At 42.7% G+C, this 14,850-nt stretch overlaps 2 protein-coding genes across 4 annotated transcripts in view; both read right to left on the reverse strand.

The window, feature by feature from the left end:
• Positions 1-9,959, reverse strand: part of LOC118740374 (2-phosphoxylose phosphatase 1) — a 35,347-nt gene extending 25,388 nt beyond the window's left edge. Inside the window, exons 1-3 of one of the 2 annotated variants that reach the window (XM_036471875.1) lie at positions 9,692-9,959; positions 9,279-9,618; positions 9,082-9,219 (exon numbers count right to left, since the gene is read on the reverse strand). In XM_036471875.1, the coding sequence (XP_036327768.1) occupies positions 9,082-9,219; positions 9,279-9,618; positions 9,692-9,785 (572 nt within the window). In that variant the 5' untranslated portion in view covers positions 9,786-9,959. Of the gene's footprint in view, positions 1-9,081; positions 9,220-9,278; positions 9,634-9,691 lie in introns of both variants that reach the window. The other variant, XM_036471873.1, reaches the window with a different exon arrangement.
• Positions 9,960-10,287: 328 nt separating this feature from the next.
• On the reverse strand, positions 10,288-13,135 carry LOC118740375 (ubiquitin carboxyl-terminal hydrolase). Of its 2 annotated transcripts, XR_004993125.1 has the most exons (4): positions 12,910-13,135; positions 10,901-11,043; positions 10,428-10,848; positions 10,288-10,392 (listed from the first exon to the last, which is right to left on the reverse strand). XR_004993125.1 is itself a non-coding variant. In XM_036471876.1 (3 exons), exons 1-3 carry the CDS (start codon positions 12,970-12,972, stop codon positions 10,485-10,487), a joined length of 570 nt encoding a protein of 189 aa, XP_036327769.1. In that variant the 5' UTR covers positions 12,973-13,135; the 3' UTR covers positions 10,381-10,484. The 2 variants fall into 2 exon arrangements, 1 of the variants encoding a protein (XP_036327769.1); XM_036471876.1 differs by having other exon boundaries at positions 10,381-10,848.
• Positions 13,136-14,850: the final 1,715 nt, after the last annotated feature.

Consider the following 14,850-nt stretch of genomic DNA (forward strand, 5'->3'; position numbering starts at 1 on the left):
GTTGGGGACCACAGACGTGGTCACCATAATAGACAACTGCTTGCTGAAGAGCCCTCGCCTAGGCACGTCGGGTGGCATCTGTACGAACTGACGAACGAAGTTCAGAGGTTCATTAAACAGCCTCTGGACCAAATGAGTGTCCGGCATGCGGAAATACACCCCACGATTCGAAACATATCCTCGTACGCCCGGAAAACCCGCCAACGCTAACGCCTTTGTCCTAGTGGACCGACCCCATTGAGGCTGCACGCTTCTTAGGGCTCCCGTTAGTTGAGCTTGACGACAACGACCGAGATATTAACCGATCTGGGCGAGGTTGTTGTAGCCGCTACAACAACAACAAGCACCACGATAGAATTATTCATAGATACAATCTGAAAGAGGAGTAGCCACAGGGATATCTCGTACTTCTTTTTCACTCAAAGGTATTTCATTTTCACAGTCCACTGAAATTTCTTCTTGATTCACCCACTCAACAATATCCCGTTTCATTTTCTGTGATGACACACATGAGCTCTCGCCCGCGTCGTGAAATTATCCTCTTTGCTCTTCGACGCTGAGGCTCAGAAAAGATCAAGTGAAGCTTTTTGTGAATGCTTAGGGGCTGTCCATATATTACGTAAGGGAGTTTTCGCCTGTTTGTGTTCGAGGTGCATTTTTCGGTTATAAAAGATACCGAAGAGTAACGTTTTTTTTAGAAAAATAGAAAAATGTAAAAAATGCTAAAGATGTAAAAAATTATAATATCCTCCGTATTTAATGTATATTTTTCATTTCAATGCAATTTAGTTCTTTAATTGGGTGAATTTTCGTATTTTATAAAGAACAATTTTGAATAAGAATACAAGAAAAATAATATTACGTAAGAATCTACGGGACGCCCCCTCCCCCCATATAAGAAAAAGTAAGAAAATTCTAGACCCGCCCTCCCCCACAACGGTCTTACGTAATATATGGACAGCCCCAAAGCAGCTAACAAATCGGCTGCCGGCTAAACCGAATTTTCTCCGGCTGATTACTTTCGAAACCGGCTAAATCTAGCCGGAAAACGACTAAAATGGTTACACTGAGGCTGCGTTTCTTTATACATTCCGGATAATCCCATTTCATAGCCGGAATAAACAGAATGCGTTTGAAATATACGTTAACATATCATCAGGAACGTTCTAAAGAATAAGTAAACAAAAAAGTTTATTCCAAACGTTCAGAATGAATAAAGAAATGCAGCCTGAATGAGATTTTTACGAGTTCTTTAAAATTTCTTTACAATTCAGAATACTATGGAAAAATGGTTTGCAGGGTAAGTATGTAATTATCATACATGTAATTTACATATTCTTTTATGAAATTTCGGAAGAAAATCGGTAAAGTAATGCTGCAATGTAAAGAATTTCTTGCAGAATTTTTTTAATTTTCTTTATTTTTCATACAGAAGTTTCTTTACTAGTTCGTGTCAACGATTCTCATTTCTATTACGACTTTTTTACGAATCTTCACAAAAAAATTTTATGAAGTGGTTGACACGAATTGGTAAAGAAATTCTGTACGAAAATTAAAGAAAATTAAAACATTCTGCAAGAAATTCTTCACATTGCAGCATTATTTTTAATGCTTTACAGATTTTCTTCCGAAATTTCATAAAAGAATCGAAGTAAGCGCAGTTTATTTCATTTTAGAAAATTCGGCGAAAAATCGGATGAGATCAAGGTTAATTCATATAAAGTGGTGTTGCTAGAACAGCTGCTTTAATTCGCCTTGGTACACATATGTCAAAAGTCCTTACGCGTGAGTGCGAACGTTGGGTTGGTTGGTTGGTTTAAGTGGATTGTCACTCAGGTGACAAGCAATTAGCAAGTTTGCCATTTTGATTCCACAACTCGTGCAACCTACAGCCATTTGGCGGCTTTAATAAATTTCAGTATGTCATACATAGAAAGGCAGCTGCACTCTGAAATATTCTGCAGGAATGGTTTGCCGAGTGTCTTTAGCCTCATACTTGCGAAGGCTGGGCACTCGCACAGCAAGTGTTCGACTGTCTCTTTTGAGCCCGGGTCATCGCAACTGCGGCAGAACCTATTGAAGGGCAGTCCTATCCTTTCGGCATGTACCCCAACGGGCCAGTGCCCTGTGCACACTGCAGTAAGTTTGTAGGCATTTGTTTTGCTCATTACTAAGAGAGTTTTAGTTTTCAGTGGGTCGTAGGACACCCAGAACTGCGGGGCAATTCTGTAGGATCCTGTGCAGTTCCACCTTTGCCTGGCCTTCGAATGATAAATTTCGGTAATTTTTGTCTTAATCTCCCTGAGAGAGGCGCCCATGTCCACCGCGTGAGACACATCCAGTGCGGAGCCGCTCCTTGCTAGTTCGTCCGCTGCCTCGTTTTCGTAAATGCCCCTATGTCCCGGGACCCATATTAGGTTAATTTCGTATTGGTCAGAAATATAGGCCAGCTCTCTCCTACATTCATCCACTAGCTGAGATCTAACAGAGTTAGAAGAAAGTGCCTGAATAGCCGCTTGGCTATCCGAGAGGATGTTACTTGCGTTCTCGCGGGTACATTGTCTTTGATATACCTTACTGCCTCCTTAATAGCAAACGTTTCGGCCTGGAAAACGCTTGCATAGTCTGGTAGGCGGAAGGATAATTTTAGGTTATATTGCTCAATGAAGACCCCAGCACCAACCCCGTAATCCATCTTCCCATCCGTATAGACAGTTAAGCCCTGCAAGGACCCGAAATCTTCCTGATTCTAGTCACTGCGGCTTGGGAATTTCGTGCGGTGTTTATGGTGAACCCAGGTCTTCGACAGGATATAGTCAGTGGGCAGCGCTTTAATTTCAGACGGTATTGCGTCTAGGATGGAACCGTGCCCGAACGATCTTTCCTTCCAGAGCCCCAGGGCATGCAGTCTGATGGCGCTGTTAGCAGCTGAATTCTCGATGAAGATATAATAGGTAATAAGTCTAGAAGGTCGTTGAAAACGTCCTTCGGACAGGATCTCATTGCGCCTGTTACGCTAGCGGCTGCTGACCTTTGAATTCCGCCTAGCTTTTCAACTACGTAATCCTTAGTAAGGACTGGCCACCAGACCAGCGCCCCATAAGAGATTATGGGTCGGACTATAGCTGTGTACATCCAGTGCACAATTCTTGGTTTCAAACCCCATCTGTTGGCCTACATTCTCTTGGCTGCATAGAGAGCAACTGTGGCCTTCCTAGCACGCTCTTCAATGTTTGGTTTCCAGTTAAATTTGGGATCCAAAATAACTCCAAGGTATTTCACCTTCTTTGACAGATCCAATTCCGTTCCTCGGAACCTTGGTTTATTAAAATTTGGTAATTTTGTTTTATTTGTGAAAAGCATAAGGTCAGTTTTCTCCGGGTTTACGCTAAGAGAACAGCTTATGGCCCAGGAATCTACTATCTTTAAAGTCCTTTCCATAATTAAGTCTCCTTTGTTGGCGGGCTTCCCCGGTTTCAGCAGTGGGACCACTCTCCCTGATTTCCACGCATCAGGAATGATGAGAGTGGCCATAGACAGGCTGAGGACCTCCGTTAGGTAAGCTACTCCCTTAGGCCCTAAATGTTTTAGCATCAGCATACAGATTCCGTCGGGTCCAATGGCTTTGGAGGCTTTCGCCTTCCCGATGGCCCCCTTCACTTCACAGCTGGTGAAAACAAGTGGTGCACTGTTTTTGCAGCTTGTGCAGCCTCCTAGTCACTCGACGTTTGGCCCTGTCTACCCAAGGATGCAGTGTGAATTGCCTACTAAAGTAGGCTGCGCATTTCTTCGGGTCCGACAAAGCGCGACCTTCGAAAGAGATTTCCACTCTGTCATCACGCTTCGTTGGGTTAGACAGGGACCTCACCGTTGACCAGAGCTTACTCACACCAGATGTGAAGTTACAGGCCTTCAAGTTCTCCTTCCACTTTTTCCCCTTATGCTGATTTACCAGTTGCCGAATCTCCAAATTAAGGTCCCTCAGACGAGGGTCCCCGGGGTCGACCTGGCGTAGGTGGTCACGCTCATTTGCTGGTACAGCTGCTTTGGCCGGGAAATTTGGGCGGACTTCCGCGATACGTCCGGACGGGATGAAGCGAGCCGCTGCGGCAGTGACTACCCTGCGGAACTGGCGTTCGCCAGTATGTATGTTTGTGGGTGTGAGGAGGGCGGTGAAGCTGCTCTCGGTAACTTCCGCGCAGCCGTCCCAATCAGCTTTGGTCCACTCCCGATGAGACCTAAGAGCAGAGCAGGTTCTTAGGTGACTCCATCCGTTGCATGAATTGCTCCTAACCGAATTGGAGTTTGGATGGAGTCGATTCTGGCAAACGAAACAGAAATACGTTTCTGGTCCGGGGTTGGGCTCTACGCCCGCCCGGAGAAAAAGGATGCGGAGCAATCCGGCTGCAAGGAGTTGCTCCATGGACGAACAATGATTGAGGGGTTTCGCCGATCTAACCGGGTTAGGTCACCGAAACAACAGCCCTTGGTCGAGTAAAACCCGAGTCATTCCGGTACGTAGAACCGGCTGTCTTGGGAATGGACAATTTGTGGTTGTTGTTGTTGTAGCGGCTACAACAACCCCGCCCAGGACGGTTGGCATCTCAGTCGTTGTCGTCAAGTTCCACTAACGGCAACCCTAGGAAGCGTGCAGCTTCTGTGGAGTTTGTCCACAGGGACAAGGCCGTTAGGGTTGTCGGGTTTTCCGGGCATGCGAAGAGATGTTTCGAGTCATGTGGGGTCTCTCCGCATGCCGGACACTCATTCGGCACATCCTCATTCAACCTACTCAGGTAGGAGTTTAACCTGCTGCAGTAGCCGGAGCTCCGTCTCGTCTATGTCCGGGGGGTGGTATGCCTAGAACGACATTCACAGGTCTAGAGTCTACATAACTCGAGACTGAGTCCCTGTGAATGCCGTTCAGGGCCTGTCGGTAAGCTGTCGGGTCCAGAGGTTGCTTGATGAACCTCTGGACTTCGTCTGTCAGTTCATATAGATGCCTCCTGACGTGCCTAGGCGAGGGCTCCTCTGCAAGCAGCTGTCTGCTTGGGTGGCCACTTCTGTGGCTCCCGATCAGGAACTGCTTGCAGAGCATTATATTATGCTCCTTTACGGGGAGCATTTGCGCCTCGCCGTGTAGATGGTGTTCGGGCGACATCAGGAGGCATCCTGTCGCTGGCCTGAGTGCGGTGTTCTGTACAGTCTGTAGCTTCGTCCACTGCGTCCTACTAGTTCCTGGCGACCACACTGGCGCTGCGTAGTTCAAAACCGGCCGGCCTATTGCCTTTTATGTTGCCAGCAACGTTTCTTTGTCTTTGCCCCAAGTACTGCCGGCTAGCGACTTGAGGACCTTGTTGCGGCTCTGTTCTTTATTGACAATAGCGGTTGCGTGCGCAGAGAAGGAGAGCAAGCTGTCGAATGTTACTCCGAGTATTTTGGGGTTATTCACCGTCGGAATTGGTGTGTCATCGACTTGAATCCCCAACGGTAGCCTGACCTCCTTCGTCCAGGTTGTGAACAGGGTCGCGGAGGATTTCGTAGGGGAGAGGGCTAGACACTTTGCATTGAAGAAGCGAGAAAGTTCGGAGAGATACCCGTTTACTTTCGAACACAGGTCATCAATTCCATTCCCAGTCGCCATGATCGAGCAATCGTCAGCATAAGAGACAAGCGAGACGCCCTCTGGTGGTTGAGGGAGCTTTGAAATGTAAAAGTTAAACAGTAGCGGGGAAAGGACACCACCCTGTGGAACCCCCTGTTTTATATTTCACTGTTTACTCGTTTTGTCTCTAAACATTACCGACGAATGTCGACTACTCAGATAATTTGCCGACCACCGTTTGAGCCTCTGTGGGAGAGAGGAGGCCTCTATATCTTCTAGTAGCGTGGAATGGCAGACGGTGTCAAACGCCTTTGACAAGTCCAACGCTACTACAATCGTTCTCTCACAGGGACGGTTTCGGATAAGACCACGAGTTATCTGAGTGTTTATGGCGTTAAGTGCTGTTGTTGTACTGTGCACTTTACGGAAACCATGCTGATGCTTCGCTGGGGTCAAGTGGTTTGTGAAGTACGGGAGTAGCAAGGCCTCGAGTGTCTTCGCTACCGGGGAAAGGAGTGTTATCGGACGATAAGAATCTCCTTTGTTGGCAGGTTTCCCCGGTTTGAGCAGTGGGACCACTCTCCCCACCTTCCAGATGTCTGGGATGATGAGAGTGGCCATTGACAGATTGAGGACCTCCGTTAGGTACGCTACCCCCGCAGGACCCAAATTTTTCAGCATCAGCATGCATATTCCGTCGGGACCCATGGCTTTGGAGGCTTTCGCCTTCCCGATGGCCACCTGAACTTCACCGCAAGTGAAAGCAAGGGGGGCACAGGTTGTTGGCAGTTTGTGCAGCCTTCTGGTCACTCGAGGCTTGGCTTTGTCCACCGGAGGATGCAGTATTAACTGCCGGCTAAAATAGCTCGCGCATCGCTCCGGGTCCGACGAAGCATGGTCGCCGAAGGAAATTTCGACTCTGTCATCGTGCTTCGTCGGATTGGACAGTGACCTCACGGTTGACCAAAGCTTGCTCACACCAGATGTGAAGTTACAGGTCTTCAGATGCTCCTCCCACTTCTTCCGCTTATGTACGTTTACTAGTTGCCGAATCTCCGCGTTGAGATCCCTGATACGGGGATCTCCGGGATCGGCCTGACGAAGGCTATCACGCTCATCGGCTAGAACAGCCGCTTCGGCAGGGAAGTTTGGACGTGGGTCCGATATACATCCTGCCGGTATGAAGCGAGCTGCAGCAGCAGTGACAGCTCTGCGGAACTTACGTTCACCGAGATGGACGTCGGTGGGTGTGGGGAGCGCTGTGGAGGTGATTTCGGTAAACTCCGCGTAACCTTTCCAATCAGCTTTAGAAAAGTTGATATAGGTCCGGTGTTTGGCGGAGGCAAAGTCGGTTGGTTTATCTATCGAGATGACTATGGGTAGGTGGTCTGATGCTAGAGTCAGCATAGGTCGCCATGTTATGCTGTTTATCAGACCAGCGCTGACTATTGTGATGTCTGGCGAGCTACTGCAGTTACCCATAATCCTGGTGGGTGCGTCGTCGTTCATTGTGCAGAATGTCGAATCGTCTATCTGCTCAGCCAAGTCTGTTCCCCTACGATCGTTTGACATGCTTGAGTGCCAAAGTTCGTGGTGCGCATTAAAGTCACCTACTACCATACGGTTTTCACCTCTCGAGGAGCGCACCTATGTCAGGGTGATATCCTGCCGGGCAGCAGGTGACAGGGGGTATGTATATGTTAAATATTTCGAGCTCAACATCGCCTGACCGGAAAGCGATGCCCTGACATTCTAGGGTGGTATCCCTGCGGTCGATGTATGCTTCGATTAGACGATACTGCACGGTGTGGTGCGTGATGAAGGCTAAGCCACCACCATTATCTCGCTCGCGATCTCGACGGTGCACGTTGTACCCGGCGCAATTCAACAAAGTTGAATTGCTGTGCAACTTCGTATCTTGGACCGCAGCTATCAATATACCATGCCGACACATGAAGACGGTTATCTCCTCAATCTTGCTCAGTTAAATTGAAGGAGCTTCATGTGGTTCGGGAGACGCGTCGTGATGTGGGGTGTAAGTGATGTGTGTTCTTACCGCCGTTGGCTGTGTGCGCTGCTGTGATGATTGCCGCCCTGTGGTGGTGGCGGGAGGCGTCGCAATTGGGGTCTGCGACCGAGCAGCGCAACACGGGCCCTCGAAGTTCCCAGTTCAATCTCGCGTGGTACGCAGACCTGAGCATGCCCTGAAGTAGCACCAGCCAAGGCAGGTGTTGCACTTGACTGATGTCACATTACGGAATATCCTGGTCTGACATACCGTGCAGATTGTAGGGGGAACCAGGAGTTATTGGCGGCGGCGTGTGGGTGGTGGTGCGGTTGTGTGTGTTATGTGGTCTGTCGTGGCTGTGGTATGGTCTGTGGTGTTATTGTGTTGTTGTGTTGTGGTGACTGTGTGAGGCTGCTCGGGCGGACTGAGGTTAGCCGTGGAGGCTGCTCTGTTTGAGCAACAGGGGGCCACGTACGACGTGGTCCACTGTCGATGTGTCCGTAGTCCCGAGCAGACCCTGAGGTGACTCCACCCCTCGCAGGCATTACACTTGACTGAGGTAGAGTTCTGGTGTAATCGTCTCCGGCATACACAGCAGCTGTAGGTTTCTGGCCCTGGGTTTGACTCGATGCCAGCCCTGAGTAGAAGAATACGTAGTGAATGTAGCCCTATGGACGGACAACTTCTGAGATACTTCGCCGACCTAAACGGGGTTAAATCGCCGAAACAACAGCCCTTGGTCGGGTAAAACCCGAGTCATTCCGGTATGTAGAACCGGCTGTCGTGGGAACGGACAATTTGTGGTCAATATCTTAGGCTCGCCCAAGTCCAGCAAAGTTCAATATGGCCAAAAAACAAAAATTAATAAATAAATTAAGTAATACATTTTTTTACTAAAATTGCAATAATCTTCTTAAGTATTAGTCCTACATAATTAAGTATATGGACCTTTTTGTAGAGGACCGAAGTTCGCTAAGAAACATTTTTTTTAGTACTTGAACTTTGATGGACTTGGGCGAGCCTGGATATTGACCAAAAACTTTCACATTTCACACTATTTTTTAGAGCATAATGAACCATATTTTTGCTATTACCAATCAAAATTCTAAAAAAGCGGTTTTCGGCCCATGCTAGTGTACATATATGGTATATGGGGTATGGAAATATCCCTTTTCCCTAGCAGTAAGCCTTTTAGTGTGGTCAACAATGATGTTTTTCAAATAAGGCAGATCGGAATATGCGCTCTCTGGGAAGACAATATCTGTAATTATTGTACCATGGGCTAATACCTCCTTGTTAGATACACCTTGGTACTACCGCTACCACCATATATGAATTCGCCTTGGATTGAGATCTTTACGAATTCTTTAAAATTTATACGTACATATACAATGCAGAATACTCTCAAAATTTTGTTAGCAGGGTATGTATGAGGGCCTGCAAAAGTTTATAAAAAATCATGTTTACGTACTTAAAAGTCAATTGGCCTAAGAGGCATGCACGCTCCGAGGCCGGCAGCAATGGAAACCCATGAAATGGCCCGACTTTATTCCAATACATGTGATTAGAGCTTGAAGATGATGTGGAATTATACAGAAAACTGCGATAACTGTAAATTAATTCTAATTAGTATTCTTTGATATTTTATGAACAAACCCACCGACTGACCGATTAACTAAGCCATTGTTGTTCATACCACAGTCGATTCCCATTACGTCGCGCATATGGGACATGGGACCACGGTCCCCATGTCTAATGACCATCAGAACCCCCTGCAGCTTCCAACCATCCAATATTCCACCATCATCATGGCGCACCAATTGTCCTAGAGGTGCACAACGTTCTTTAAATTTACTATACTTCAACAAAGTCTTCTCTTGTGTCTCGGATTCGACATCCTCCGAATACTGCGCAGCTTCAGAGAATGATTGTGAGTGCGATTCTCCGTTGAGGAAGCGAAAGGTACTACTAAGAGAATTACCATTGTAGCCAATGTATTTGTACATACCTGAAAATATTAATTCTACACACGGTTATACTCAATGGACAATTTCGGTGAAAGCTTAAGGAATACATCTTACCAGCAATAAGAAGGAAAATCCATATACTTAGTAGTAAATAACAGTGCAATGTCCGATGTTGCGTTGAAAATCGGATCAACTCTTTTAATAACATACTTAAAAAATATAATTTCGGTTTCTTTCGTCTAAAACTAATTTAAATTCATTTTCAAACAATATTTGCAACAATCAGGTCCAATTATTATTAGAAACTGTTAGAAACTAAATATCGTCGCATACATGTGCATATATCGCACACCGTCTTCAAAAGAGTCATAACTCAAAATTTGCCATTTTTTGAAATTATACGCTAAAAATGTACACAGAGCTTTTATTTACCTTTCATAAAAAGCTGGAGCAAATTTTTGCTTTAATTTGTTACAAAAACCCAAGGTAAAGTCGCCCTTGCCCATATGATTAGCATGTGCTACGAATTAGTTTTTCGCATTCTCTGACGAACGTATTATTATGAGTTGTGCCTCTTTTGAAGACGGTGTGCGATATGTATGTTCAGAAAGACGACATGCGCAATTGTGAATCCAGTCCCTTTACTTGTACATATGCCTACATATATACTATTTACTGCATAAAAAAAGACAATTAAATAGCAAATTAAATATTTTTCAAACGATTCCCATGTTTTATTAAATTAAAATGAGATGCGTGCTTAAAGTACCAATACATTAGCAATATAAAAAAAAATTTCCGAGTAAATTTAAGGCTTTATTTATATAAAATTCTCATGATGCATAAGCGCAGAGCCTAACTAAAGAAAAGAGCACTTCCTAAGTGACTAATAATAATAATGCAGAGTTCAATTATCTGACGCGACTAGCGCCATTACTGTAAATCGCAGTTCGTCTGGGTCACGTGCCATGAACTCCTTGCAAACTTTGGCAGCGTCTTGCACAAACGTTTCATCCGAAGTGGAGCCATGTTTAATTGGAAATTGTTTGCGTCCATCCAACTCGTACAATGTTCCGTCCTTATTGATCAAAGCGATAAAGTGATGATTTACTTTCTCCTCTGGATCAGCAACAGTTTGGCCTTCTTTGGCAAGTTCATGATGCCCCTCGGTAAAAGATTTATCATTTTCCAAAGCTTTGCCACGCTCTTCAGGTGTTAAATCCCTTACACTTTCAAGGAAACTCTTCAGAACTCCTTCGGTGAGAGAAATGCTAAATGAAGTCAAATTAATAAATTATTTTAACATTTTTCATGCCGAAAAACCTTGTACTGTTTGCCACGCAGTGTATTAGAGCAACCGTTCCGCAAGCGTTTGAGGTAAGTTGGCGCATGTAAAACAGGTCGTCCGGAAAAATACCGGGATCTGCAGCTAAACTTTCGTGCTCTTGGGCCCTATGCTTTTCGTACTAAATATAAGCGCCGGTAAAAAAAGGGAACAAATGCACAATACCTACAAATCTCGAAATAAAAAAAACATAGGATCGATAGAGACCATTGAGGTGAACATAACGGTATATATATTTCTTTTTGAAAACAACAACTACAACAATTATTAAAGGTCAAAGTTCAAATTAAGCATTTTTTTGAAATTAATATTTCTCGAAAACCTCTTCAAGGAATTTGATGTCATTTGATAAAGAATTTAATTCTCTTTAATTTGATATACATATTTATACATATACCTTTTTATAGTTTTCACAAAAATCGAATAAATGTGGAAAAAAGGTATAGTGTTTTTGTGTAAAATTATTTTTGCGCAGGCGGCCTTTGACCGCACGTATGGATTAGAACCCTCACAAAGTAGAATTCTCTTTCAGTGTTGCGAAAGGCGCTGAACACCTTTTGCAGAGAACACCTTTCTGCGTAGGAGGCCTTCGGCCACGCTTATGGATTATAACCCTCACAAAGTAGAATTCTCTTTCTGTGTTGCGAAGAAAAGGCGCTGAACACCTTTTGCACAGAACACCTTTCTGGTTATGGATTATAACCCCCACAAAGTAGAATTCCCTTTCTGTGTTGCGAAGAAAAGGCGCTGAACACCTTTTGCAGAGAACAACTTTATCCGTAGGCGGCCTTCGGCCGCGCTTATGGATTATAACGCTCACAAAGTACAATTTTCTTTCTGTGTTGCGAAGAAAAGGCGCTGAACACCTTTTGCAGAGAACACATTTCTGTGTAGGCGGCCTTCGGCCGCGCTTATGAATTATAACCCTCACAAAGTAGAATTCCACATTAATTAGATTTTTGTGAATACTGTAAAAGATATATGTATAAATATACAGTATTGGCCAATACAATAGCACCCCCATTTCAAAGTCATATTGTTTGCCACTCATGTTTATTTATTTATTTTTAAGAATTTTCAATTAAAATACAGTTTATTCTCTCACAAAACTCACATAAACTCAAGTTTAAAACTTTTTAAAAGACCGCAAGAAAGTGCAACAAATTTTCACCCAAACTTCAAACTTTTTCTCAGAAGCGGTAGAATTTTTTTGAATACACAGTTTTATAGCCAATTCAATTTTAGTCTAATAGTGTGCAAGTTTCAAGTGGCTAAAAATTACCGTTGATTTTTTAGAATTTTTTTTCGCCGAGGATGTTGCGGGTTTCTGCCATATAAAAATAAATTGTGTTTAGTCGTTATATGGAAGCAAATGAGACAAAAAAAATTCTTAAAAATCAACGGTAATTTTTAGCGACTTGAAACTTGCACATTATTGGACAAAACTTGAATGCGCTATAAAACTGTATACTCAAAAAAATTCTAGAGCTTCTGAGAGAAGTTTGAAATTTAAGGGAAAGTTTGTTGCGCTTTTTTCGGTCTTTTAAAAGGTTTAAAACATGGGTTTATATGGGTTTTGTTAGAGAATGAACTGTATTTTAATTGAAAATTCGTAAAAACAAATAACTAAACACAAGTGGCAAACAATATCGCTTTGAAAGGGGGGTGCTATAGGTATGTCCAATACTGTTCATCAAATTAAAGAGAATTAAATTCTCTATCAAATGACTTCAAAACTGAAATTCAAATCCTTGAAGATGTTCTCGAGAAATATACTTAAAAAAACATGCTTAATTTGAACTTTGACCTTTAATAGTTGTTGTAGTTGTTGTTTCCCAAAAAAAATATATATACATACATCGCTACGCCCACCTCAATGATCTCCATCCATCCCAATATGAATTTTTTTAATTTGAGAATTTTAGGTATTCTACATATATGCCAAAAAAAAGAAATGTATTTCTAATATTCATTCTCCAACACTCACAGCCTCAGAAACAGGAAAAAGCAATATAATCGCTTTTACAGGCTGCGGAATCCATTCTAGCATTTCAGGATCTAAGCCAACGACATCGGTAATAGCCCAATCCTTGGATACTCCCAATGTGTGAATGTACTTGGTCAGTACTTTTTAAAATAATACAATTTACTTGTTCCTAACCTTTATTGTATACTGTGCCTTTATTTGAAAACCGGCAAATAGGGACAAAACTATACTAGTACATACAAGACATACTCGATACTTTTCGTCCGATTACCAAGTAATTTTGGTATTGATATTTTAGAACTGAGTACTGAGTAGGTATCGGAAGAGAGTACTTCTATCGAGACCCGATTCAGTGAGAATTTTATTAGCGGACTTTTATTTTTTAATCTAATTATTATTACAAATTTTTGTCAGTTTAGTTGCCAATGAAAAGAAGATCCTACAAAGAAAGACCTATTAGGTTCATTCCTTATCTTTTTGGACTAAAATCTGAAAAGTGTCAAAATGCCAGAGCGTAAAACTATGTTCACATATCAATATTATCTCAATCAAAGCTCGTTTTTTAATCACCCCGTTTACACAGGCAAATCTCAGATTATTAGCCGTCAAATTTGTTGTGCTTGTTATTCTCACATCTCAAGGAAAATTTATGTTTCTTCTCTGTGCCACCGTGATCACGTTTTTCTTCTCTAATAAGCAATATAAATATATTTTAACTTAACATTTTATTAAAAATACCTTTACAAACCTCTTTTACTTGCTAGCGTACATTTTTGTTTACTTTTACATTTGGCATTTCTCCTCTCTTTCGCAAAAACAATCGATAAAACTAGGATGGACACCGAAAAGTTATCGGTTAAATCTGAGATTATTTTATAATTACAGATTAACAAGGGACGAATTTTATATGGCTAATCTCTCGTTATAATTACAGATTAGGGTGTTAAGCTCGAAAATGAGGATAATCGACTTATATGTGAACCTGGTATAAGCAAAATGCGCTCACTAAAAGAGAATAACAGGAAAAGTAAAGGAACGCAAAAAACCAAATTTTTAAGCTGATGCCAGATAAAACTTTGTAGCTTTGCGTGACATTTATAACTTTGCCAGCAAAGCGCCAGACGCAAAAGGTATGCCACAATGAACGCCAAGAAAACAATGTTGTACCGCTTTTTTACTCATCAAAGTTGCTGTGGATTTTAATTATTTTGATTTAAAATTATCAGCAATGTAATTAAGTTTTATGTTTCTGCATGAAAACCCGAATTTGGACGAAACAAAATAAATATTAAACCGGCTGATTGTCAAAGCGCGCAAAAAGATGAGAGTTGACCATCTTTTCGCTTCGCGCTGCCGCTTCAACGATTTATGTGGCATGCTTTGTGCATTTTCATACAATTCATCTTATCTGTCAAAGCGAATCTGTCACGTAAAGCGAAGCAAAAGTTTTATGTGACATCAGCTTTAGTCCAAAGAATGGCAACAACAAAGCTAACGTCAAATAAGAATAGAAATGTATGTACAAAACACATTCACACAAGCACAATAAACACTTACTATATCAATTATTTTTTGCCTCCTTCCAATTTGAATTCACTATTTTACTTTCTAAATTATTCTCACTTTTTGCGTATTCTTTAATTTCCGTTAATTGAAATTCAGTTGAGTTTGACACTTTTCAGGATTTTGCCAGAAAAAATTCTTCTGACTAAATCTGACTACTTCGGACTAATGAGAGTCACTCCCACTCTGTGTTGCTCTCTCATTTTTGCTGTTATTTCCGAGTTAAGAAACGCTTTTTGGACTAAATCTGACTACTTCGGACTTTTTCTGACTATTTCTGGGAGATAAGGAACGCTCCTATAATCATCTCATTAACATAACGCTTGCTTAAAGTGAAAAGTTGCTAAGTCCACTTTGATTAAAACTCATATTTGGATA

Source organism: Rhagoletis pomonella, unplaced genomic scaffold (genome assembly GCF_013731165.1).
Source record: "Rhagoletis pomonella isolate Grant_MI unplaced genomic scaffold, Rhpom_1.0 Rhpom_scaffold_00006, whole genome shotgun sequence".
Lineage (NCBI taxonomy): Eukaryota > Metazoa > Arthropoda > Insecta > Diptera > Tephritidae > Rhagoletis > Rhagoletis pomonella.